Below are 27,118 nucleotides of genomic sequence, written 5' to 3'. Positions count from 1 at the left end.
CATGACCACAACACTTTAGTCTTGATTAGTTATCAGTTTTTTAAAAACCTTTTTCTGATATTGATCTGTCACACAGATCTAAAACTTTAGGCATTGAGTTTATTGAACATTGATAATCAGAAAAGGGACATTTTTTAGGATAAGCCCAAACTTTTTGGCATCATGTTATCGGCATCATCAAAGATAAAGAGTAGTGTCATACGTGTCATGTCAGCCTCTTGTAGTTCACAAATGGCAATATCAATAAGTTGGCAAAAACGCAATTATTTTCCAACTACGAGTAGCAATATTTATGGTTTACATGTATTAATGATACTGACATTTATTCTCGCATTGAATATTTTGTTTATTGTAACTGTGTGCGTCAGTATCAAATATTGAAATCTCAATAATGTAGTTAGTTGGGTTTTTTGAAAAAATGTTATGGCTTTCTTAATATGGAATGCAGACCCAGAAGCACAGGAGAAAATTACTGGGACCAGGCGGTCTTGTCCGTTAGGGTTTTAGATACAGTGGACCAATTAAATCAGAACAGAGATAATGATGTACATTGTAGAATTCACTATTAATACCCCCCCCTAATTAAATCAGAACAGAGATAATGAACAGATTTACATTGTATAACTCACTATTAATGCCCCCCCCCCCCTCCCCCCCCCTCAATGTACTGTATACAGAAGCTAAAAAGTCTTCGTATACAGAACAGAACATAAGAGTAAAACAGTACTAACTAGTGATCTGAGTGATGTATATTTGTACTCACACTAGGGAATTAGAGTTAGGCAAGCTTAGAGATAAGAAAAGCAGGGGTTTGAATTTAGCTGTGAGTCTTGAATCCAGTGAACACTGAATTTTGGTCTATTGTTGTTTTCAAACTTTGGCAAAATTAAGCTTAACATGTGGTTTGAAAAAGTATGCAGTATGAATCAACTAATTTGAGTCATCAAATTGAATGTGTATTTAGCAAAGAGAGCTAATTCAGAAATAGTGAAAATTCCTACACTATGAAATATACAGTAAATACAAACAAAAACAACAAATAAAGTAAAAATAATTATTATAAACACTGATAGACTTTAATGACTAACACGGAACCACAAACATAATACTAGGGACCATCAAATTCTGAAACTGGTAATCCACATCAGTGTGCCCTCTAAGCCAATTTGATGTGCCACTGACACACACAATTTCTAGTGTTGCACCAAAATTTGGCGTTCCCCTATCTCTTAATATGTAGTAACTCACAAGGAATGCCAGTTTTTATCATACTGACCCATAACAACAAAGTTTGGCCATCATTAGAGAGGGCACACTGTTCCATATGGACCACATACTAAAAGTGTAAATGTCAATCCCTGCTATAGTGGATTAGGCTCCCTCTCATACAATACATGTAGTTTTTGTTGTTGATGCTGATTTGGTTGCTTCTCACCCATCTCATTTCACAATTTAATTGGATTTTTTTCTATGAAGTCCATATCTACATTCATTGCATAGACAAAATTTTAATATGTATTTGTTACATGTATAGATACACAGTTAATCAGCATTAAGATTGGCATCTCGGCAGGCTTTTTAAAGAAGTTCTACATGTGAGCTCTAAGAAACTTAATAGTTGGTTTGAAATTGTTGATAATGATCTCAAATTCTAATTTCAACTTAATGAAGGCATCACCTAACGTCACATTATACAAATTTTAGTCAATATTAAAATCTTGACAATAGAGGATGGAATCTTTGATGAGATTCACATCTCGGCAGGCTTTTTAATGAAGTTCTACAAGGTATTAGGAGGCCCACGTGTCCATAAGATCACGTGTACTGAGTGTGAAATGTTGAAATGTTCAAGTTGTGTTTGGAACAAAAGTTAAATTGAATACAAAGTTCTAAATATTGTTTTGTTTGGGCTGTAAAAAGCTTAATAGTTGATGTAAAACTGTTGATAATGATCTCTTTTCAAAGGAATCATTGGACATCATGTTATACAAATTTCAAGTCAATATTGAATCTTTCATGGTGTTACACACACACACACGCACACACACAAATGAATGAATGAAATTAGTCCCCAAATTTTCATATACATATATTTCATAGCTTTCTGCTAATAAATTAGGGAATTAGTACACCAGGAATATGCAAATTGTAGTCAATATTTAATTTATTTACTCACACACATCATACACAGACATTAGTTTAGTGAAATTAGCTACCATGAATATGCAAATTTCCATGAAAAAATAAATTGTTGTCAAACTATTTATTTCATATTAAACTTCACATACATTATGCAGATGAACAGGAAATGAATATTGTGACGGACAAAGCAGTGACTTTTTATGTTCACTGTCTATATATATGTAACAAATACATATTTAATTATTTGTCTATGCAATGAAAGTTGCAGAAGTCCAAGTGATATAGCCGAAATATCCAATGGTAGGAGTAGTAGGAGATAAATTACTTAATGTATTCTGTGTTCAGGACTAATTCAAAACAACTAATAACTATTCTGATGTACTTTTCATTAACTTTGGGTAGATTTTTTTATTAAGTTACTTGAAAAGTGTAAGTTATTACATGACTTTGTTGTGAATGAATCCAAAAGTGGCTTGAATCTTCAACTAGTTTTGCATATCACCAGACTTTTTCAAAAAGTGTAAGTTATTAAAAGACTGTTTTGCACATCAGCAGACTCTTTCAAAAAGATTTAATTCTTAAATGACTGACTCGGATGGGTTACACCATTAGATGTTAATACAAGGCAAGTGTAACTTTTCATTGATTTTCTCAAATTTATACCTTCACGTCAAATTACCTTAAAAGTTTACTAAAATATTGATAAATTTATTTGCAATCTTTATATGTGAGTAAACAATCTAAATCTTAAGAGAGGTATGGATTCTTTATTTATTTGTCAATAATCTTTATTTATTCGTCAACAAATTGTACGTTTGTAGAATGGTAATCACTTGGTAAATTATGTGTGTTTTTCAACAAGTACAAAAACATAAAGGTCGAAAATGAAAGCAAATATGAAAAAAGTTTCAGTTAGTGAGGTTTCGAGAGGTACTGTTTTTATTTGTTTGCCAAAAAATCGTAAGCCAATTAAATACTAATCTGGCTTGATCATCATGTATTTCAGCTGGTACTGAGGTAAATAAGTGAGAAAGATAAACAAACATGACACAAAATTTCAGTGATAGATACTGGTGCTTGCTAGGGAATGTAATGTGATTAGTGAGAAAGATAAACAAACATGAAACAAAATTTCAGTGATAGATACTGGTGCTTGCTAGGGAATGTAATGTGATTTTATAGTGAGAAAGACTGTAAAAGTTATGTTTAAAGCAATCATAGTTTTTGTCATCATAATTTTTATAATATGATATTTTTGTCATCTATGACATAGTAACTTCTAAACTTATCAATACTTGAGATTCATCAAGTATGTGATATAAAGATCATAAAAGATGTAGCTTAAGAAAATGAAGTTAAATTATTAAGTTCAACAGAACGTTTTTAGAATTGGCCTCTCAGTTTAAGCTTAATCCTTAGATTATTTATACAAATAAATTTATCAAAAAAATGTATAAATTTAAAATAGAAACTAAGAAGAACATGTTGGTATGTTATGTAAAATTTTTATATATTTTGACTCTAGGGTTAGAGAGGTATATATTGAAGAAAATAATGGTTTGGTTTAGTTTCCTTTTCAGGTAGTCATAAGATATTTGGAGAAATGGTATAGATAAATATGATATAGCAAGGATATTTTTTGAGACCACTTTGTATTTTTTGTCTCCATAAGACATTCATAGTTCTTATGATATTATTGAAGTGGTAGTCTGTATTAAACTGGGGCCCAATTTTTTGCCAATGTTGGCGTACAAAATGCACTAACGTAATACACACTAAAGTTTATATATTAGCAAAGCAATACAACACAATAGCAGTGCTAGCATATGCACAAAGAGGGTTGATAACAGAAACCTTGATAGTTGTGGAATTTTTTGATATTACCAAAAGAGTCATGTCATGATATTTTTTTTTAATATTATTTTTATTGTATTTGGATTGCTGGTGACAGCTCTATCTATATGTCATATTCCAGTTTATCGGAAAGAAAAAAAAGATTGTGAATTGGTTTGGTGGAGTACTGTTTGTAATCCAGAAGTGAATGCGAGAATAGTTGAGTATTGTACCATAAAGACAGTAGACACAAACTTGCAATTCATTTCTTGCGTTATACCTGCTGTACTTTTTTTATTACCGACTACCAGTAATCAAAACATGCCTAACCATTACTTTCATGCCCTTTTAAGAACACATGGGGTTCATTGACACACATTTTATTCACTGCTTCATGCAATGCCATGCCATATGATCAGTGGCCATGACAAAATTTTAGCCTTCACTTTTTGCGTAATCTGGGGGCGCCCTCTTGTGGTACACGCCTGCAAAATGGCTGGAACTTCGGTAACCGGAATATGACGTAGTGTTATGCATGATTCAACATGTTTAGTTGTTGGAATAATACACCTGTATAAGGATATTTCCAAATAAAACAGATAGAAGTAACCACCGAAAACCAAAAAGTTATTACAAGTTACAGACCGTGCCCTTTTTAGTTACACTTTCAAATACATACCAGAGTAGGTGCAATACGTAGTAAATTATTTTAGGCTGTGGCTAGGATAGGTTAAAAAAAATGGTTAAATTTTTTTTTGAAAAACAAGTTACCGTTATAAGTGGTTAAAGAAAAAACAGCAATTTTTAATAATGAGTGTTTCAAATTAGATTTTGTGTGTTTTGTACTCTACCACCAAATTTTATCCTTTTTCTTACAAGCATTTGTTTTCAATCGATCGCCATGTTTTACCCATAAGTCCTTGGGAACAAAATGATGTCAATCTGACTTCCTGTCTATAAGCCCTAGGAAATGATGACATCACATTGACTTCCTGTTAAGATTGCTGTCCTTGAAAATTTAAAATATTTTTGAAAGATTTATAATCTATGATAGTGCAATATAATGCGATAAAATATATCTCCCTACCCAATATAATGAGTTTATATGTTTCCTTGATTTACCATTCAAATTTTACAAATTCATATTAATTTCTGATCTTGCAAGCTCAGTGTTGAAATTTGTACTTTTTCTGTTAGGGCAATACATGTACAGCAATTGATAATTTTGCATTTATGAATCTTTATTTGTTTTACGTATATTGTTATGTTTTCATCCTGGTCGGGTTTTAAAATACCAAATGTCTCAGATGCAGACACATCCTGATCGTAATTAAAATATCAAATTGAAAACTAATCAACTCCTAATACATCATATTTGAAGAGATTTGGTGTATAATATCCAACTAAATTTCAGGGTTTGTTTCTGTATTGTCTCATTTTCTTCTCATATTTTGAATCATGTTATTTTGTCTATTTAGTATTTAGTATTTGCATAAATGGTAACAAATGTTTGTTTATGATACTTTATGCATCAAATTATTCAAAACACCTAGAATCATGAAATTTGCATTATACTTGGCAGAATATTAATACTTCTGAATGAAATTAAGTTTTACCATGCTACTGTATCTAAGGTTTTCATTATTATACGTCAGCATTATAATATGTTTTTCTGTGTCTGGCATTAAATGGACTTTAAGTCTATGTTCAAAAAACAAAATAATGTTTTTGTCTTGTCATTTCCTTAGTTCTGTCTTTACTGTAAATTTTCTGTTATGTGTAGATATCCATGAAAGAAACATTTTCTCTGTTTATTTTATAATTGTGAACTTTTAAAAACAAAACTATCATGTATTCACCAATAGCAAGCCGGGTCTGATGGTTCCCATGACATTCACCAATGGCAGGCCGGGTCTGATGGTTACAATGACATTCACCAATGGCAGGTTTGCATGTTTGTCACTATGACATTCACCAATAGTAGACTGGTGTGATAATCATCATGACATTCACCTAAGAGCAAGCCTCAAAATGGTTATTGAAATATTCAATGAAAATAACGTTAACCTGGGTTAATAGGGTATTATTCAACAAAAGGCCTGTTATATGTGGGTTACTATGGCATTCACTAATACCAGCCCTGCATGTTGGTCACTATGGCAATCACCAATTGGTTGCCAAGGCATTCAACAATCGCTGTCCTGACACATGATGAATTGACTACAAAAGTGTACCAAAAGAGAGCAGTTGTACCAACTCCAGCAACTCGTAGATTGATGTCAAGACTTAAGTTATAAGAAGAATTGTCTCAACGTCTGTAGCTGACAGCTATCACCTCAAACCTTCTTCTATTAAAGCAATTGATTTATAGTATTTTAAATGCTTAGTATTTTACTTTAAAATACCCTCTGGTGGTAAAAGCTTTGGTTCCAATTGTATAGAATATCAAATATTTAATACTTGTACAAGTATGAGTTATCAGCAAAATGGTCATTTGAAGATATCACAGAACATCTAAATGTGTGTTCAGTTTCTATGAATGCTAAAAAAAGTGCATCTTTAGTACCAATAGCTGTGATACAAGACACATCTCCACACCATTAAATCACACATCTGTTATACAACGAAGACATCTCCACACCATCAAATCACACATCTGTTATACAACGAAGACATCTCCATACCATCAAATCATACATCTGTCATACAACAGACATATCTCCACACCATCAAATCACACATCTGTCATACAACAGAGACATCTCCACACCATCAAATCACACATCTGTCATACAACAGAGACATCTCCACACCATCAAATCACACATCTGTCATACAACAGAGACATCTCCATACCATTAAAATCACACATCTGTCATACAACAGAGACATCTCCATACCATTAAATCACACATCTGTCATACAACGAACACATCTCCACACCATCAAATCATACATCTGTCATACAACAGAGACATCTCCACACCATCAAATCACACATCTGTTATACAACAGCCATATCTCCACACCATCAAATCATACATCAGTTATACAACAGCCATATCTCCACACCATCAAATCATACATCAGTTATACAACAGCCATATCTCCATACCATCAAGTCACACATTGGTTATACAACAAAGACATCTCCATACCATTAAATCACACATCTGTAATACAACGAAGACATCTCCACACCATCAAATCATACATCTGTTATACAACAGAGACATCTCCATACCATCAAATCACACATCTGTCATACAACAGAGACATCTCCATACCATTAAATCACACATCTATCATACAACGAAGACATCTCCACACCATCAAATCACACATCTGTAATACAACGAAGACATCTCCACACCATCAAATCACACATCTGTTATACAACAAAGACATCTCCATACCATCAAATCACACATCTGTAATACAACGAAGACATCTCCACACCATCAAATCACACATCTGTAATACAACGAAGACATCTCCACACCATCAAATCACACATCTGTAATACAACGAAGACATCTCCATACCATCAAGTCACACATCTGTAATACAACGAAGACATCTCCACACCATCAAATCACACATCTGTAATACAACGAAGACATCTCCACACCATCAAATCACACATCTGTAATACAACGAAGACATCTCCACACCATCAAATCACACATCTGTAATACAACGAAGACATCTCCACACCATCAAATCACACATCTGTAATACAACGAAGACATCTCCATACCATCAAATCACACATCTGTAATACAACGAAGACATCTCCATACCATTAAATCACACATCAGCTATACAACAGACACATTTCCATCAAATCACACATCTCTACATCATCAAATCTTGTGTCATACAACACCTAGTGTCCATGGCAACATGAAGTATCGATTATTATTTGCATTAATTTCATAACTCGATCTTCACCTCTTAGTTGATGACAACTTTTGCTCTGCTTCTTCTAAATTCATTCATTCCTAGCTTTTTTTCAACAATGTTAAATTGTATACTTTGCATACATTACGTGACATTAATTTTCTGTTGAATTGCATTGTTCTCCTTGTTTTCTTTTTGCATGCTCTCTCATTTCACCATCTCATCATGCAGTCCGCATTTCTCAATCAGTGGAATATATTGATGACTATTTCAACCAAGGCAAGTGCATGTTGTAACCTTTGACCTTTGATCCAGCAATGATTTTGTAGACCAAATCAAATGACAAAAAATTCACCATATTTAGAATTTTTCCGTTATTTTATGTATTTGCTTTGGCTTTAAACGACTATATATGTTCACAATAGATTGTTTATCATGAATTAGATAAAAAATAGAGATGAAAACTACTTTGAGAAAAATTATGAAGGGATAGTAGGGTTCAAAGTCATCCATTAACCCTTTCATGACTAGAGACGAGTTTTAAATAATATGGGGACCCAATTTATTTGAATATTTTCCTAATTATAATAATATTACTTTATTAGGAAGTAACATTTCTTTAATTCCAGTCTAAAATGAAGTTGATATATGCCAAAAACTTACATAAAACAAGAATTTTGTCCAAATAATTTTGGCGGGAATGTTTTCAGTATTGAAGGGGTTAATGATGGAGATATACACAGAAGTGTTCTCTCTGGACAAGGTAATTAGTAACCAACCCCTCTTGCCATTTCTAAACATGAACTTGACCAAATTAAAATCAACACTCCAAAGCACTTACAACTAAATTTAATACACCAATCATTGAGTTAGCCCATCTGCAACTTTGCTAAAAATACTTGCTAGCAATGAGTTTCTCTATTTATCACATTGAACTCTTTGACTTCTTGGTGTTTAAGTGTAATCAAATTGTTGATAAGGTCTGGCCTACTAGACATAGTACATTGCAGGCTCACCCATGCAGTAAACTATCAACTTTACTATTAACTGTGAATGCAGTGCATGACTTGTGTTCTGTGTTATGTTACAGCCATATGTCAGTTGCCTTCCCAATGGCTTTCATGAAGTCCTTAAAATTTTAACCCAGATCTCTATAACCTTGTTTTGTAATGTTATTTTATGGAGGAATGGCTTCACTTGACATGTAAACAAGTCAATGCTTGCTAAATCTGATTATACAAAATGAAATTATATTTTCCTCATTTTGTAATCAAAATTTTGAAACGTTTGAACTTGATAACTCTAGATGAAAAAATTGAATACTTATTTGTAAACTTTCAGACTCTAATGACATGATTTCTGAAGACAGTGAATATGAACATAATTATGAATAAATTAGTAATATTTATCAAAAGTTATCAAGTTTAAACATATTTACTAATCAAATGACCTTTCTATATGAGTCTACATAATGTCTTTCAAAAATAGAAAACTTAAGTTGAAAAATTGTAAATTGGTTTTGCCTGTGTCACTTGATTAAATGTATTTTCATATATTGAATCATAGGAACTTTGCTATGTGGAGTTAACCTTAATTTTGATTGAAAAATTACAAATTAGTTTTGCCAATGTCACTTGACTAAAAGTATTTCCATGAACTTTGGTATGTGGAATAAACATTAATTATGATAAAAAATATTGAATTTTCACTTTTCTTCGGTAATATTAATTGTAAGTATGGGGAAATATATTGCAATAAAATCACCTGCAAATGAAAATATAGATTTAAGTCACCCAGAAATATTTCCGAAAACCAAGAATTGAAAATGACATTAAAAAGTATTGAATGCAGTGTAAATGTGATTATTCCATGTACAGTCACATAAATGCACAGTTGTCAAAATGAAATACATAATGCAAAAGTGCAAGTTGAAGTACAAAGGGTAAAATGAGCTTGTCCTTGTAGTGTTTTATGTTTTCCTTTCATGACTCTCCTTGGAATCATGAAAATACTAAGCTGCCAACAGCCTCACAAGCACTCCTGCTGCCAATCCTCTCTGCATGTATCACACTTGCGCATCAAGGTCCTGTCAAAGTGGTATATATTTTACCTGTACCGATATATCCTTCCAGTTTTTTCTCCATATTACCTAATAAATTGATATAGTGGGTAAATGCACCTAGCCAAATGTAAAATGTAATGTAAATCTCAAGCAGTGTTTGAAAATATTTATCCCAACTTACACCTATCCAGTAGCTTCTCCCTAGTTTTTATCCCAATTTTCAAACCGTGATTAATTGTAAGTGTAATATATTTATTTTATATTTATGTAATTCAAAGGGTGAAATAAGGGGAAATGTGTTTTTATTTATTTTTCTTGGTTATTTATACTGTGAATGTTATAGTTTGCATGTTGGTGCCATGTTTGGTCTAGCAAACTATTAAAGTCTGTTGGACAAAATGTTACAAATCCAGAAGATCATTCATAAAAGTGAAACATTTGTATGAACTGTACTGTAAAATGCATTGAATTGAATGAATATTGTGGGTTTCTTTGGAAGAAAAATTATGTTTCGGTAGCCATTTTGTAATTTTGCAACCCAAGTGTATTGTGGGTAATGTGAAGGTGAAAGGTTAAAGGTGATGCATTTGCATATAAACATGTAGATTAATGTCTTAGGTGAAAGTCAGTACACAAACTGACTAAAACAAACATCAATTTTCTAATTCTTCCAGATATTACAAACCTTTGTTGCATGAAATTTAATGTCCTGTATATTTTCTCTTCCCTTTTAAAAACTTTCCGTTAGTATAATGTCGTAAAGTGTATGTTATATTTCAAGGTGGTAATTGGCAATATTTTCCTTGTCATAAATGGTTTAAAAGTGAGATTTTAGTAATTAAATCTACAACTGTAACTGTATTATATTCATCCTGGCCACTCCAATTGCCATTTATTCTGTAACTGTGCTACCAAACCAGAGTGATGATAGAGTCTTAATTAGGCAACACAATGTTTATTATGTGTTGCACAAGGTTTTATGTTGCAAAAATCGAAATACAGACACAGATATTTTGCAAGCAAATACATTTTATGTCACTGTGAACACAAAGTAACATTGTCAGATGAAACAAAGAACATTTAAATACAAAACTGTTTATTTGCATTTACAGTGAAATAAAATTTAATATTTCATGTGCGTGTGCACTATCAATGCCTGTACTTTCTTTATGTAATTTGTGCCAAAAAAACGTCATAAATGGAAAAAAAACCATTGTGCTGCCCTATTAAAATTGAAGTCTTTTTGGATTGGTAGAAGTTAGAACTCAACAATGACTCTTTTGAACAGTGTGTGTGTGAGTGAACTTTTCTCTGTCAAGTTTTGGTTTACATGTGCCGGTAGTCCTGCCCATGTGAGATTTAAAAAAAAAGTTAATAGGAGGAAAGACAAATGTAATAATGACAGTTTCAAATCGTTTAATTTTCAAAATAGTTCAAAATACCTATGAAGTCAAATCAGTTGTCATATTTCTGTTCTCAATTACCGTGAAACGTTTCATTTTAGCTAAGTCTCTTGTTATAAGTGTTAACAGTTGTCACTCATGTTTTCTCAAAACCATTTATTAGTCTAAGATTATTTTTCTCAAACTATCAGCATCTTAGGTAATTGGAGTGGTTAGTGTTAAGATTAATAAAAATAACAAGATTTGATAACACACCAAGGTTTTGCCACATGGTAACAATTTTATAGTTTCTAAAACTTTTTCTTTTATTGCAGGTGATCTTGGCGTTAATAACAAAACTGAAAACAGAAGTGAAACAAGTAGCATCCGTTCAACGGGAAGTCGTGGATCCCTACTTAGTTACACACCAAATGAATACTCAACACTTGTCGTTGAAAAGGTAGAAAATGGTAACATAAAGTAAGTATAGTACGTAATAATCTCTGTAAAGAAGTCTTCTAGTGCAGACACAATTAGGGACCTGGTTAGATAGAAATTGTCATGGTGGATGAGTTTTTAAAGTGGTCAGCTTCATATCTACAGGTTGTGTGTTCAGGTCTTGCCACTGCCATTTGTGTTTGCATGGGGAAGTCATTGAGCAAAATTTAAGCCCTGACTGTGCAACCAAGCTGTATAATACGGAACTTGTAAACCCGTCATTTTGAATGTTCCATCATGGGAAATGTGATGATAAATACTAATCAAGTATAATTATAAACAATATTGTTACATTATTTGTAACTACATATCACTTCATAGTCACCCTGACCATTGTGGGAGGTTTATTTTATTGGTACTTCCAGATTATGTATTATGATAACCACAGATAATCCCATAGTCCTTTGCATCTGAGCATGCTCAGTCTTGATTGCAAGTTCCCTATTAGGTACCTGGTAGGATAGATGTTGACAAGTTAATGCTTTAAACCTAATGCACTTCCAGAAACAGCAGGGAATGCATGCTTCTAAAGGAGTTGATGTTATACAAGGCCATTATGCCAGATAGATAAACTGCTTTGAGCACAGTGTTGGAAAAGCTGTAATATTGATGGTAATAAGTATTGCTTGTATCACAACCAAGGGTTATGATACTTAGGAGTATTATGTGCAGTGTGCCCTCTAATGATAGTCAAATTCTGTTGTGGGTCAAAATGATAAAACCTGGCCTTTCTTGTGAGTCACCACATAGTACCCTGTAAGAGATAGGGAAATACCAAATTTTGATGTGTCACTAGAAATTGTGTGTGTCAGTGGCACATCAAATTGGCTTAGAGGGCACACTGATTAAGTGACTTGCTTGGGTCAGCAAGTTTTATCAAACTGTCTGTTTGTTGGCTTTATCACTAGGCGATGTAGTGGCCTGTCTGTTGACCTGAATGTTGCTCCTCAGTAATTAGAATCAGTGGTTATGATACAAGAACCAATTATTACTATATTTTACCAATGATGAACATATTTAAGAATATCTGAATGTGACATTGTTATTTTAGTATGTTACTGTCAACAACAATTACACTGTTTAATTTCCTCCCATTTTTTTTGGTCGATAGACACTACTTGATTCCAGCATCACTAGCAAAGGCTGGCAAATTTGAAGTAAGAGGAACCAAACTCCATGTTTACAATGATCACTGCTTTGTTGCAACCCACTTTACCAGTACTATATCATGTGAAGTTTGTGGCAAAACATTAACTAGAAGAATGGGAAAACAGGGGTACCAATGCAGAGGTTAGTGTCCTTAGATGGAAACCGGGGATGTACAGAAATACAAGGGTAGCAATTTAGATGTTAGTGTCTTTGTAGGAAAACCAAGTTACATACATAGAATTTAGTTCTTTTACATGGCGAAACTGAGTTGTTTAGAAAAACATGGGTAACAATTTATTAGTTAGTGTCTTTCGATGGAAAACACATGATATTTAGGGAAAAATAGATGTACCAATACAGAGGTAAGCCTTCAAGTAAAAGAACTGAAATGTACAGATATTATGTGTAGATATATGGAAAACAGAAATAATGTAGTGGTAAGTGTTAGTGTGTAGAATATCATTTGGTAGATATAGTGTACTGAAAAAAAGGGTACTAAATTACAATAAAAATAAATAATAACTTTATTGCAACTTTATCGATTTTAGCAGACATCAGTAGAATACAGTAGAGTGTCAAGAAGCTAGAACACGTGTATAAAGCTAAGGGGTACAATTTCACAATTTGAAAGTCAACATGGCTTATAACGTAGTGGCATGTTTTTAAACTTTAAAGCGAGATGTCTCAAAACAGGGTTTGCAAAGTTATAACTTTACTACATCATATACATGTACATGCTAGAAGTTGATTAAAGGTATTAGGAAGATAGAACATCGTAGTGTTGTGTAGTATATAATGGAAAAAGATTAACTGTAAACAAGTTGGAAAACAAAAGGATGTCACGTTGTTTAAACGCATGTCACAAAATGTTATTTTGATTTAGAGAGGAAACGTGGGTGATCTGGAAAGTTTGTCCCTCCTTCAAATGTACACTAAGACTTCAAATAATTGGAAGAATGTATTTTGTGCCTGAAAAGGGAATCCTTAAATGTTTGTTCAAATCAAACGCATCATTATTATTGTGTTCAAAAATGAGTAGATAATATAAATAGCATGTAATTAAATGTTTTTCATAAGTTACCATGGCTACAGTGTTATAACATGCTGTTGCGATTTATAACATAACACCAAGGTTATGAAAACTTAACTTCTACTCTCAATTTTCTCTCTCCACAGATTGTAAAATAATTGTCCATAAACATTGCCACTTTAGAACAGAAGCACATTGCCCAAACAGTAGGGTCAGTGCAATGGAAATGTAAGTATTTAAAATGTAATGTAGTGTAAACCGATATTCCAGGGCATCAGTAAGTATTTAAAAAATGATAGCCAAATTTTGTTGTTGTGATTCAAAATGAGAAAACTAAGTATTTAAAAATGATAGCCAAATTTTGTTGTGAGTCAAAATGATAAAAATTGGCATTTCCTGTGAGTCACCCCATGTAGTAAGAGATAGGGGAACACCAAATTTTGGTGCATCACTAGAAAGTGTGTGCATCAGGAGCACGTCAAATTGTCTCAGAGGGCACACTGCTGGGCATTCTCCTTAGGATGGGTCAACATAAAGGGGGACAAAGGTAAGCTTAGCTTATCTTAGCTGCATTTCTTTATGCATAGGGGACCCAGAAAAGCTATATTCACTATTTCTATATCAGCTGGCCTACCTGGCAAACAGATTTGATGCTAAAAACGTTTTTTGAGAAAGAAAGCTGTAGTTAAACTAGTAGTGTTGGCTTCATGCAACTTCTCTAAAATAGAGTTATAAAAATTGACAAATCTGATGTAGAAGATCCCTGCTGTACACTGGGGTGAGGCATTCTGGGAAGCAAACATAGTTAAAAGAGATAAACACATCTTTAGTCCTTACCTAAATTGTACTAAGGTTATTGGTGTTATGCCCCTGAATTTAGATTTTTTCCCAGAATGCCATGCTCTTGTGTACAACAGGTTTTTTCTAAGCCTACTTTAAATTTTTACAATTCGTAATGTAGAGACGTCACATTTTGTAGGGTTTGTGAAAATGATGTTTCTATGTCTCCTGAGCACAAGGAGATGCAGCTAAGATACAAGTCTCGCCTCCCAAAATTTCAGATGGAGGTGTGCAACACAAATTCGAAATATCTACCATGTAAAATCCAAGAACTACGGTATTCAGGGAAATTTGTGCACCAATTACCTTTACTCCGATAATGTGAAGGTATTTCTGAAGCATGAAGATGTTTCCATGTTATTGACCTCATGATTAAGGAATGAAAATTCAGAGCAAGTATTGTAGTTTTAGGTTGAATATGGATGCAGGCGAATTCACACTCAAATAGACAGGATGTATTTTGTTAGTTATTTCACCAGTGCAACAACAGTTAGATGAAGTGCACTTTGATCATTAATGTTGATTGTAGCTTGCACCCCATTGTGTTAATACAGCTAAAATGATGTTGGTTTGGTGTTTCACTCATGGGACATTACGTTTTTGACACAGAGCTAGACATCGTTCAAATCTAGACTAACAATAACAGAGACATAACAAACACAAGCAGGGTCCTTTGCCCAATCACATTGAACACTGATAAGCATTGCTATTCTTTCATAGTGCAGTAAAAACAGGTTTCTAATGAAAACATTACACATGGACTTGATGATTTAAATGGCTGCAATTGTTTATTTTCCAACTGATAATCAACATATCAACTTGACTACTTGTACATCCCCACTGTTCACGGCACCTATGTAATTGTTTTGTTTTGTTTTTTGCATTAGAAATTGTCTGAGGGTGTGTATTAAATGTCATGTCACATGAGTGAAACACCAAGCCTACATAATTTTTGCTGTAATTTGATTGAAACCATCAACTGTTACATGACAAAATTATGCTTTCTCTGCTGGCTTAATGTGATATTTACATGCCCTGTCAAGTATGTAATCTCCAAGTAATTAAAAGTGGCACAAACTGCATTTATAAGCATTATAATCAAATGAACATACTTAGTACATAAAACCTTGCTTAAACTATGTACTCTAGTGTAATGCTAATGTTTATGTGTGCCTCCTATGACATTACAATTGTCTTCTGCTTTGTTAAAACAGTTGATTGCATAGTGGGGATTCCTCAGCATTTTTTTCATATACGTACAATATATTATGCCATGGGATCGGCTATGTTATATCTTAATACCAGTTTGAGTTCAGTCAATTGCAAGTGATAGTTAAGTATATGCGTCAGTGAGTAGGTGCAAGTACATTTTGAATAAGGACCAAAATGTAAACCCCCCAGAAAGTATCAATTCAGTTCATGCTCCTTTAATTGAGGGGTGGATGTTACTGCCTGATCATGTAATAATGTGTGGGCAACATAAAATACATAACTTCAATAGGATGCTTTCTACAATCAACAATAATTATTGATGCATTTGTCAATTCTTTGGTTTATGAAGACATAAAAATTGTCAGCATCTACAGACAGAACACTGCCAACGCATCATTAGCCTGCCACGGCTGTTTATTTACATATGTGGCATGATGTAGTTAGTATGTAGCTGGTTACTACTGGAAGGAGCATTAATTGACCTAGAGTGTTCATATCAAGACTACAGCAGCAAACTTTACTATGTATATAGTTTGATTTGGTTGAGAGCTTTAAAGGGAAAGGGATACAGTGTGGATTCATGATGTTTGGATGTTAAATGAGATAAGTTGTTGGTGCCATTCACTTTCACTTAAGTGTATTGGTAATGAGTCGGCATCTATCAGAAGTTAGGTGGAAGTGATGTACAGGCCTTGTGAGGGAACTTCCATTAAATGTAGTGTTGACTGCTTGTTTTGTTATATAATTACAGTAACAATAGTAACATCAACAACATATTGAACAGAAGATGCCTTGCAAGGGTTGTACTTCGCTTCCGCCTAAGATCTGTTCGATGTCAGCTCAGTATTGATAAGTGAAACTGAATGAAACCAACATCATGTACCGCATTTAACAACCAAGATTTTATTAAACTTTGTGAATTAAGAAGCTATCATTACCATTTAACTATACAGGAGTTAAAAGAATGTGATGTTGATATTGATGATGACTAGAACTTAGATTAGCTAGTATAGACTAAAGTGGTAGATGATATCTTTAACTGTGCGCAAGTCATCTAATTGGTCTAAGTACAACAGGTGACAAGAAGGTATGAATCTGATTGGTAGTTAGAGTGCCTGATATTTAAATATGATTGGCTGTAATGTTTGACTTAAATATGATTGGTCTTTGTATAGCTCAATTTAAATATTATGAGCATTCAATATTATTTGAATATAATTGTTGGTAAAGCAAGTAATTTAAATATTATTGACCTTCAGAGTTGATGATGACAATTTGATTGGACATATGGGTGTTAAATTTGAATATGAATGGATGCAAATTGTCTGAATTGGAATATTATTTATGTATGGTTTGATTGCGTGATATGTGATTGGTCATCAGTCTGTTTGATTTGTATGTGATTGGTCATCAAATTTCTTAGATTTGAATATTATCTATGTCCAGTTTGATTGCGTTATATATGATTGGCCATCAGTCTGTTTGAATGTGATTGGTCAAGGTTTGAATCAACACATGAGTATGACTGATTACTTGATTTAACTGTTATTGATGCAATAATAGCTGTCCAAATTATTTTATATAATCCTTGTTCATTTTGTCATGATTTGAAAATTTCTGGTAAATTTTTGCTTTTAAGATTCAAATTTGATAGGTCAGTTGAAAGTCATCATGACTTTTCTCTCTTAGAAACAAGTACAGCCCTCCTCCTAGAAGAAGGCGCTCCTTTAGCTTAGGCCGAGGGCGGAGCCGGAGTAGGAGTCGAGATCGAAGGTATGAACAGGAAGATAGTGTTGTATCTGAACCAAGTACCGATTCTAAAGAAACGCCCAAATCAGAGGAGAGCCCAGCAATTCCTGAGAGTAAAGCCCAAGAAAAGAAACCAACATTGATGGAAGCTTCTGAAATGGAGTTTCACCCCACTTATACAGTTGAGTCTGCCCCTCCACAAAGTCTTTTGTCTGATCTATCCTCTCCTGAACGTCAGACCTTCACTGCAGAGACCCACTATTTCGGCACCCTTGATGACTCGGGTAATCAAGTCATCAACGGTGATAAGGACCCTGTCCACTTGTACCCCGAATATAGTGAGAAGCTCTCTGAATACAGGGAAGACCCCCTCCTTGTTAACGAAGACCCCCACCCTGTAAATGAACACCCCAACTCCACGGGGGAAGACACCTTTCCTACAAAGGAAGGCTCTTACCCCATAGAGCAGGACCTCAATCCTTTTAAAAATGAGTTAGATGATTATCAGCTAGCTTCTACCAGTTCGGTACAGTGACATCTGTTTAGATCAGAACTGTGTGATTAGGGCACTGTAATTTAACCAGTGTAGGCTTGTGAAGCAGTCTTAAGGTGAACAAGGAAAATTATAAGTCTGAAATTAGTCATATTAGAATCTTAAGAACATGGCATTCTTTCACGCTAAGATAAGAGAGTAGATCTGTATTCTAACTGGTGCATGTGTAATTAGCATAAATTAAAAGTAATTAGCATAAAGTACTGATTTGCATAAACTGAGCTTTTACTGTCATTAAGAAAGAGTACGTAGTTTAACAGACAGGTATGACATGTAGAACATGGTAAAACATACTAGAATACATTTAATATTGATAAATGAAATGTAAATGAGGTGTAATGTAAGTATTAAAATAGGTAGATAGCAACATTTGAAATGTAGATTAATTTTAAGGTAATCAGTGTCATCTTTTTCCATACACATGCAGATGGGGTTGCAAACATGAGTTTAACAAAACCACTGTTACCAACCCTGTCCATGAATATTCATAATTTACTTAGATTACTACATTGATGGCAGAAATTCTACTTTTGCAAACATTGGTAATTCCTAGTAAACGTTTGCAAGCTGTGGAAAGGATGGATTGTCCAATCAAGAAGCAGTATTCGTGTAAGCCATGAAATTCCTATCAGTTTAGATTTTGAGAAGTAGATAAAGATAAACATTCTTAATATGAAGATTTCTACAAATTGCTTGTTCATATCTGTATGGGGAAAGTTAAAATACTTTTGCTTACACAAGTTAATTTAGTAAGTAGTAAGATAATAGATATCTATAAAGTTACAGTGCCCTAGATTAGCTTAGGAATGCAGTTTTCAAGTGATTGCATCGGATGTCAGTTTCAGTGAGATTGGCCACAGTAAAGATGGCATACAGTCTTTGTGCTTTCCAAAAGTTTCAGTTCTGTATTTGGTGAGTGACGCAAATTGTACCAGTATGCACACTACTGCAATTATAATAGACCATGTTGTCATGGTAAAGTTTGAACATTAGACATTTGAACATGAAGTCTGTGACATGTCATACAAGTGCAGTCAGACACTGAAGACGGACAAGTGATTTGTTCAAAACATGTTTGTTTCTAAATCTAAAGTGGAAGAAGAGTACTTGTGTATGAATACATGTACATACATCCAACTTTGCAGTGACCACACATTTAAACACTTTCACTGTGAAAAAGTTCACTCTCTGCTATCTTGAGTGTACATACTAATCTGAATATAAAACATTATGGCCAGTCTCACTGATGCTCATAATCTTGTCTTCTTGAAACTGTACACTCATCCTATAGGGACTATAAAATTTTATGAACTGGGTCTGATATGCGTATTTGAAAAGTGCACACTGTACTTTCATATTATGAAATGAGAAACGAACAATGTTTAGTTGTAACAGCGTGAAAAGGTTTTCCAAAATGATCTAAAATAACAAGATTAACATCTTGTTATTTGGGAAGTGAAGAGAGCTGTACAACACTCTTTAATTATTCTATATCTAAAGGACTATTTTTTTGCTACTTTCTTGTTTTCTGGTAATGAATTAATAAAAAAGACATACCATTAACAAGCAACGAAAGACAATGAACAATGCCATCTAGTGGTAGCAAACAGACTTGCTTATATTTTCGTATTCTAGATGTGTGAAACTGGTAAAAGCAATGTTCAACGTAAAGTTGATGATTGCTGTAACATGGCAAAGGCAGCAAATTTGTGTGGAAAATCTTTGTTACCTGTCACTATGGTGATATTTCATGCGTCACATGACATGTTAGGCTTCCTAATTCAACACGATATTTTCATCGACAGATGGTAATACAACCTTACTATGAAACATCGGTGTTCAGCTATGTCAAACATTTGCTTGTTAATGGTATATTTTCCATCATTTAAGGGGATGGACACTCAACTGTTCAAGTGTTCATATGGATGAGAATTTGGTATTTATTTAGGATTTATTTATTCATAAAACAACTTTACTATGTTTTTCTACATGAAAAAACAATGTGAAAGAACATACACCATGTCCTTGTTTGTAACTCAATAAATTGCCAAAAATGTGTACAATATTGTTATTGTTATGTACATTTACAAACTTTTTACACTTTTGCATTTTTTTTTGAAATTTATTGAGTTACAAGAGACTTGGTTATGTTATTTTACATTGCTTTTTGCAAGTACAAAAACAGTAAAGTTGTATGATAAATTAAAAATCCAGAAATAAAAAATATCCAATTCTAATCCAAATGGTCACTTTAAGGTAGATAAAATAAAATACATTGGTTTCGTTCACTTCCATGTCTCAGTACTCAGTTGGCCTCAATCTGCAGTTCGGCAGAAGTGACGTACAGACCTTGCTAGTGAATTTCATGTAAATGTATATCCAACTCGTTGTATTGTTAAACAGTTCTGATAACAACAGACATTTCACAACACAGTAATTGACAGTTACCTGGCAAGGCCTGTATGTCATCACTTCTGCTTGAGTTTGGATCGATGTTAGCTTTGTACTGATATGTGAAAGTGAATGAAACCAATATATTTTATCTTGTCTAACATCCACCGTGAATTCACCAGTCTGTAAAGTCATAGTACATCAGTAATTCTTAGATTTGAGTTCTCACGGTAATGGTTGATTGCTTTCTAAGGCTTAGTATAATATATATGATGTTTTGGAAATTTGTTCATTGGACCTTAAATGCAGAATTGACAACGAGCCATATGTTAGGTGAAATACCTGAGATCAACAGATTTCAAATGTTGTATTGGACAAAGAAAGTACTTTTATGTGATATGTTTCATTTTCCAAGACTTGGAACTTGGTAAAATATTTATGTTGGTTATCACAACAGTTTTAAACTTGAACTAAATGAAAGGAAGCAACTCAAGAGATTGTGATATTAAAATGAAGGGGCAGGTTAATGTGTTTGGCTTTATCCAATGCAACATTGCTATCACTAGTTTGCTCAGAGCCCTTCAGGCACACAGATTTTGAAATCAGGTAAACATTAATTAGTATCCATTATTTTCATGATGTGGAGATGTGAAGTATGGTACATAACTACCAAATTTTCATATCACATGTTAATCCCGGAAGTTAATTTTTTATGTAAATTGATAGTTCAAATCCTATGACACGACTTTAATTCAGTAATATCAGTACATATGTTACAGTGATTACTCGCATCAGTGCACATGCATACAAGTGGTATTTGCACTGTATTGCAATACTGAAAACATGAGTGCCCAATCGGTCCATATAACAACAAATCATGCAAACGGAAGCGATGTACTTATGCGAAATATGCTGTCCAGGGTATAAATGACGTGTACTAATCACGGAAACTCATGATGTATGAGTGATGGTGTGAATATTCCGTTGTATTTGTTCTCATGGTTTGCAGTGTTTTTGTGCTGTATTTTGATTTTGTAGAAGAGTAGAACCACAGAGATCACTGCAATCACTCAATGCAAATACTCCAAATATATGCCACACTTGCACTCACATTATGTGGGTTGTCATATTACAAAACATGACTAGTTAGATCTTATTACGTTTTTGTCATAAATGGACAGAAATATATAAGCATAAAAAACTAGATGACATTTCCAAACATCAGAACATATTGGGGTATGTCTCAAAAATATTAATCTTAAAGTTATAAAACTCGGAACAGTGTTCTGATGATCAAAGCACATGATGTAAAGAAATAAGAGTTTTGGAATGCGAGACTTCATTTATGAAAAAAAATCCTGTTTTTGCCAATTGTTTAAAATTAATTTAATTATTGAAGATTGAGTAGTTAGAAAATCTAAAAAAAAAAAATATTAGTAGTGGTGTTGTAAGCATTGCACAGTACTAGAAATTAATTTATTCATATTTCCTATTTATAGATCATTTCAGATCTAATGTTGATAAATGAGAATGTCAGAATTTCTGTAGCGCTTTCCGACACGGCTTGAAATGTTTTACAATAATTACTCTAGTGGCACAAAGACCCTTTAAACTACAACTCCCTGGGGTGTATACAGTCCATTGCAGCAACTGTAAACCCTTAGGATTAAAGCAGTCACAGTGCAACATCAATCGCACCAGGTCCCTAATTATACAGCTGCGTTTACTTGGGTACAAGCTTTGGTTTAAACCTTAATACCCAATGCTTTAGCCATTGAAGTGCAAACAGCAGTGATGAGGCTCAAACCTGTAACCTGGAGATTCCAATCCAGTCACTCTAACCAATAGACCATCATGATCTGAATAGTAAAACTAGAGAAAAATGAATATGGTATTTATTTTCTTCTAGTGTCTGTAAGCCTATGGTCTTGCAGTGATTATTATAGTGTTTTTGTTTAGTGCTGTCAGAGGCTTCCCTAATCATTTTAGTGGGATTTCAAACACAACTGTCCGGGCAACTTTACCAGTTTAACCCGATTTCCATCTTTCTGGTTCCACAAAACTTGTATCAGTGCTTGAAAGGAAATTGGGTCTTGGAAGAGAGTTTTGTTTTAGATCAAGTGTACTGGTACACTAATGATTCTAACTTAATTGCATGGTAATTAAATTAACCAGAGATTTAACAAACTTAGACAAATGTTAAGAAGATGTACTAGTGTTTTGATTTTAGTTCCTAAGAATTGGTTTTATTTAACATATAAATTACAATTGGAATGATTTAACTAATTGCCTATGTGAAAAGAGTGTAGATGGACTAATGCTGATTTGGTAATCATAGTGTTCTTTGTGTGCATATATATATGCATATGTGTATGTATGTATGTATGTATGTGTGTGTGTGTGTGCGTGTGTGTGTGTGTACGTACGTACGTACGTACATACATACGTATGCATGCATGTACGTACGTACGTATGTATGTATGTATGTATGTATGCATGCATGTATAGATGCATGTGTGCATGTATGTATGTATGTATGTATGTATGTATGTATGTATGCATGTATGTGTGTGTATGTATGTATGTGTGTATGTGTATGTAGGTATGTGTGTGTATGTGTGTGTATATATATATGCGTGTTTGTGTTTCTGTCTGTTTTATCAGGCTACATGTACTTCTATTAATTTTGTTATGTTTATGAATTCCTGGCCTGGAAAGGGTTGGGAGGGTCCGCCAACCTAAATTCATGACATTATGTTGTGTCTTTATATGCATGTGTGTGTGAGTGTGCAAATGTTTAGTTTTATATTTCTTAGGCTCTGGGTGTGTTTGTGTGGCGTGTGTTGGTGGTGTGTGTGTATGTTTAGCTATGATCTATAACTTTTAATTGTAGTATACTTACGTAGTAATGCTGCCAGCTCTGATCTAGTCATTAAAATCATAATTTTTTCATTTTCATTTTCATTTTCATTTATTGCTCTAACTTGATAACATTGCATGTTGTTTGCCATACCATACTAACCACGACAACATCACTCTCATTTCATTCCCAGGGAGTACGTGGGTGACACTGCAGTATAGAACAGCCTTCTTACCTCAAATGACAGATGTCCTTTGTCTCCCATCATGCATTTCACCTGTCGGAATCATGGTAACTAATCACATATGCAAATGTGCCAATTGTGAATGCAGAGAGAGCGTGAAGACGGGACTGATGAAATTTACAATAGTTTGCTAATAAATAATCATGATAAAGTAACCTTGACATTGAAACACTAAACATATTTATTATCAAAAAATAAAAACCATCCTTTAGAATTCATTCTGTAATTTGTGTAAAATCAGAGCTCTGCATGTCAGCAGTCACTGACTCTCGGTGATGTTGCCCTGACAAGTGTGCATTTGTAGAAAATATTTGAAAAGGTAATGTAGGAAGTGGATTTTAAGAAATTTGCAATAACTTAATATATTACTACTATAATTATTATTATTATTCGGACTATTCTAATGATACCTGCCTCAAAATTCAATCATGAAAAAGCAAGTCTTTCTATCATTTGAAAAATGATTCGAGAAGAACTTTTATAAGAAAATGACCTTTTGTTGTGGACAGGTATTCCACAATTTTTCTCATACTGTTTGTATTTTTGATATTGGATTCTGTAAAATGGCTGTTTAGATGTAGGTGGTACTAAAAGAAATGTTTGATTTGTTAGTGTAGTATTGCCATGTGAGCAGTTCTTAATCTTTTCTGTTTGAAGGTTTGATTTTGGATATAGACGTTTTAGTTAAAGTAAATGTGTATTGATGTCATGAAGTCCAGTAAGTGATACAACACTTGTTGGTGTTGCTAGGACAATTATTGTGTTTCTAGGTCACTTGTTTGGACACTAAATTGTGTTGCTAGGACACTTGTTGTGTTGCTAGGTAAGGACACTTCATTGTGTTTAATAGGACATTTGTGTTGCTAGGACACTTATTTATGTTGCTAGGACACTTAATTGTATTCCTAAGGCACTTCATTTGGTACTAGGACACTTCATTATGTTCTTAGAGGCACTTAACTGTGTTCCTAGGGCAAATATACCAAAGCTGAACAACATCCATTAAGTCACCTATAGGTAAATAGAAAGTGAAGTATTCCAAATTCAACTTGTTATTCCCTCCAAACCATTACCTGTAACTTCAATTTTGTAGCCATTTATAACTAAATTATATCATTTTGTGTAATAATGTGTGGGAACAAAAGAGTAGGAATTTTACTTTAAGTGTGTTGTAGTTTTCATTACAGTACACGCTTATCAGAAGTTTTGTGTATGATTTCATAATTGTCATTAATTATGACATGCCTCTTCTTGTGTATACAGAAAGAGAAGCTTATGTATTGTTTGTCAGGCTGACAAGTGACAATATTGTAACAGTATGAGTGAATGGTTGAGATTCAATATGCTATTCTTTGTCAAGCAGACAGGTGACAATATTGTAACAAACAGTGAATGGTCGAGATTCAGTATGTTTACGTATCGTTTGTCAGGCTAACAGGAGATAATATACTCAAACAATGGTAATGAATGGTTGAGAATCAATATTCTTACATACCAATTATCAGGATGACAGGTGCTAATATATGCTAACAATATGAGTGAATGGTTGAGATTCAATATGTTTACATATCGATTGTCAGGCTAATAGGTGATAATATACTCTAACAGTGGGAATGAGTGGTTGAGATTCGATTTACTTACCTATCATTTGTCAGGATAACAGATGATATTAACACTCTTAGGTAACTTATGAGATTGAACAGCTCTGGACCGTAATTATCTAATCAGTATAGTGGTTATCGAGATCATCAGTTGTGTGGCATTGAGTAATTTAATATCACAATTCAGTAACAGCAGTTATATACACCATCTTTAATGTCATTGTATTTCATATTTTTATTACAACTTGCATTTTTCTCTGAATCTGGACGAAAACGGTATCCTTCATTTTGACGTATCCAAGTTTTTACAAATACAAGTTCCTTCATATTGTGTTGAGTTTGTTAATGGTGTATTATCAGCAATTTGTTCAATTTCATTGGAATACTCGCATACAATTGTAGAGGTGCTACATAAGTGTAACATCATATTTTTAGGTAGATGAAACAAGTTGCATGTTTTCCGGTATCATGAATTTTACAGTGTAGTTTATTACATTTCTTTTAAGATACATTTCCAGAATGATGAGCTGAATATAAATGAAATACTTGAATGTCGTTGCTCGGAAAGAAAGGGAGTAACAATAATGTTGTGTCTAACACCCTACATCACATCTTACTGCAGAAAGTATGTATTCAGTACATATTGCTGTTGAGTGTCAGTGAATGCAGCAGAATTTTAGTATTATCCATGTGGTAATTGTAACCATGGATACCATTTCATCCAAATTTCATGTCATGATTTACAGTAATTTTTTCAGACATTGGGAACAAGTGTTTTGTTTTATTTCTTATATTGAAAATTGTTTTGTGCAATGTTAATAATTTCTCCCTCAATTAAGATGCAACACAGAAGGTTCTGAAGTATACAAAACAAGACGGCATAGAAGCAATGTGTATAGAAATCATCCAATCACAAGAGATGTCTTACTTATCAGCGTATTTGTTTTGATGAGTGACTTAATTATGAAATATTTTCATTGGTGTACCACTTTTTCTACTGCATTGAGATAAGGTGTAGACCTTTCCTTGAACTATAAGTACTTTAAAACATATCGATGAACAAGCTAATGGGGTTTGGGAAAGGCGCAAGCCAACTTTAAATTTGTATCTAAATCACTGAACGCAACATTTTCCTAATGTATCTTTGTACCAATGAAATAAAGCAGTGTGAACTTTTCCTATAGAACCATTTATGCAAATGGGACAGGAGATTCTTAATATGCATACTATATGCAAATGAGAACTCTGTTTGTGGGACAATTTGCATATTTGTAAATGTTTGGAAAATCTCCCTCCCAAATTTTGCATACCAGTGCATGCGTACAAATATTTTACTTGCTTATTGGTTTATTCACCAAGTACCTGATTTGCATAAACATAGAAATATGCAAATGAAGGAATGATGACATCATTGAAGCATTGGCAATATGTTTGATAGTGTCAGTCAACATTATGTAAAACCTGTGCTGGTGCCAAGTGTACTGCTACAATTTATGTGTGTGTGTTTTTTTAATGCCAAAGTTTATGAAAGTTATTAGTGCAATAATGTAGCACACAAGTACTTGTTTTTTTCTAGATACATGCATGTATACGATGGATGCTATTGTAATTAAAGTCAACAAAACTTAAATTTCTGTCTATTTGTGTGTGTACGCATGTATGTATGTAT

General features: G+C 33.5%; 1 protein-coding gene across 1 annotated transcript in view; it reads left to right on the top strand.

Annotated features, from left to right (window-relative positions):
- The window catches only part of LOC144439648 (C2 domain-containing protein 2-like), a 90,206-nt gene extending 63,127 nt beyond the window's left edge, over positions 1-27,079 (top strand). The window contains exons 18-22 of the mRNA XM_078128882.1: positions 11,658-11,802; positions 12,932-13,110; positions 14,146-14,227; positions 17,741-17,824; positions 23,798-27,079. Coding sequence (XP_077985008.1) covers positions 11,658-11,802; positions 12,932-13,110; positions 14,146-14,227; positions 17,741-17,824; positions 23,798-23,825 — 518 coding nt within the window. The 3' untranslated portion in view covers positions 23,826-27,079. The remainder of the gene's footprint in view (positions 1-11,657; positions 11,803-12,931; positions 13,111-14,145; positions 14,228-17,740; positions 17,825-23,797) is intronic.
- The last annotated feature ends 39 nt before the right edge of the window (positions 27,080-27,118 follow it).

Source organism: Glandiceps talaboti, chromosome 9, assembly GCF_964340395.1.
Source record: "Glandiceps talaboti chromosome 9, keGlaTala1.1, whole genome shotgun sequence".
Classification (NCBI taxonomy): Eukaryota; Metazoa; Hemichordata; class Enteropneusta; family Spengelidae; genus Glandiceps; species Glandiceps talaboti.
Note: the sequence above shows the minus strand (reverse complement) of the source record. Positions and strands in the feature narration are given on the sequence as shown.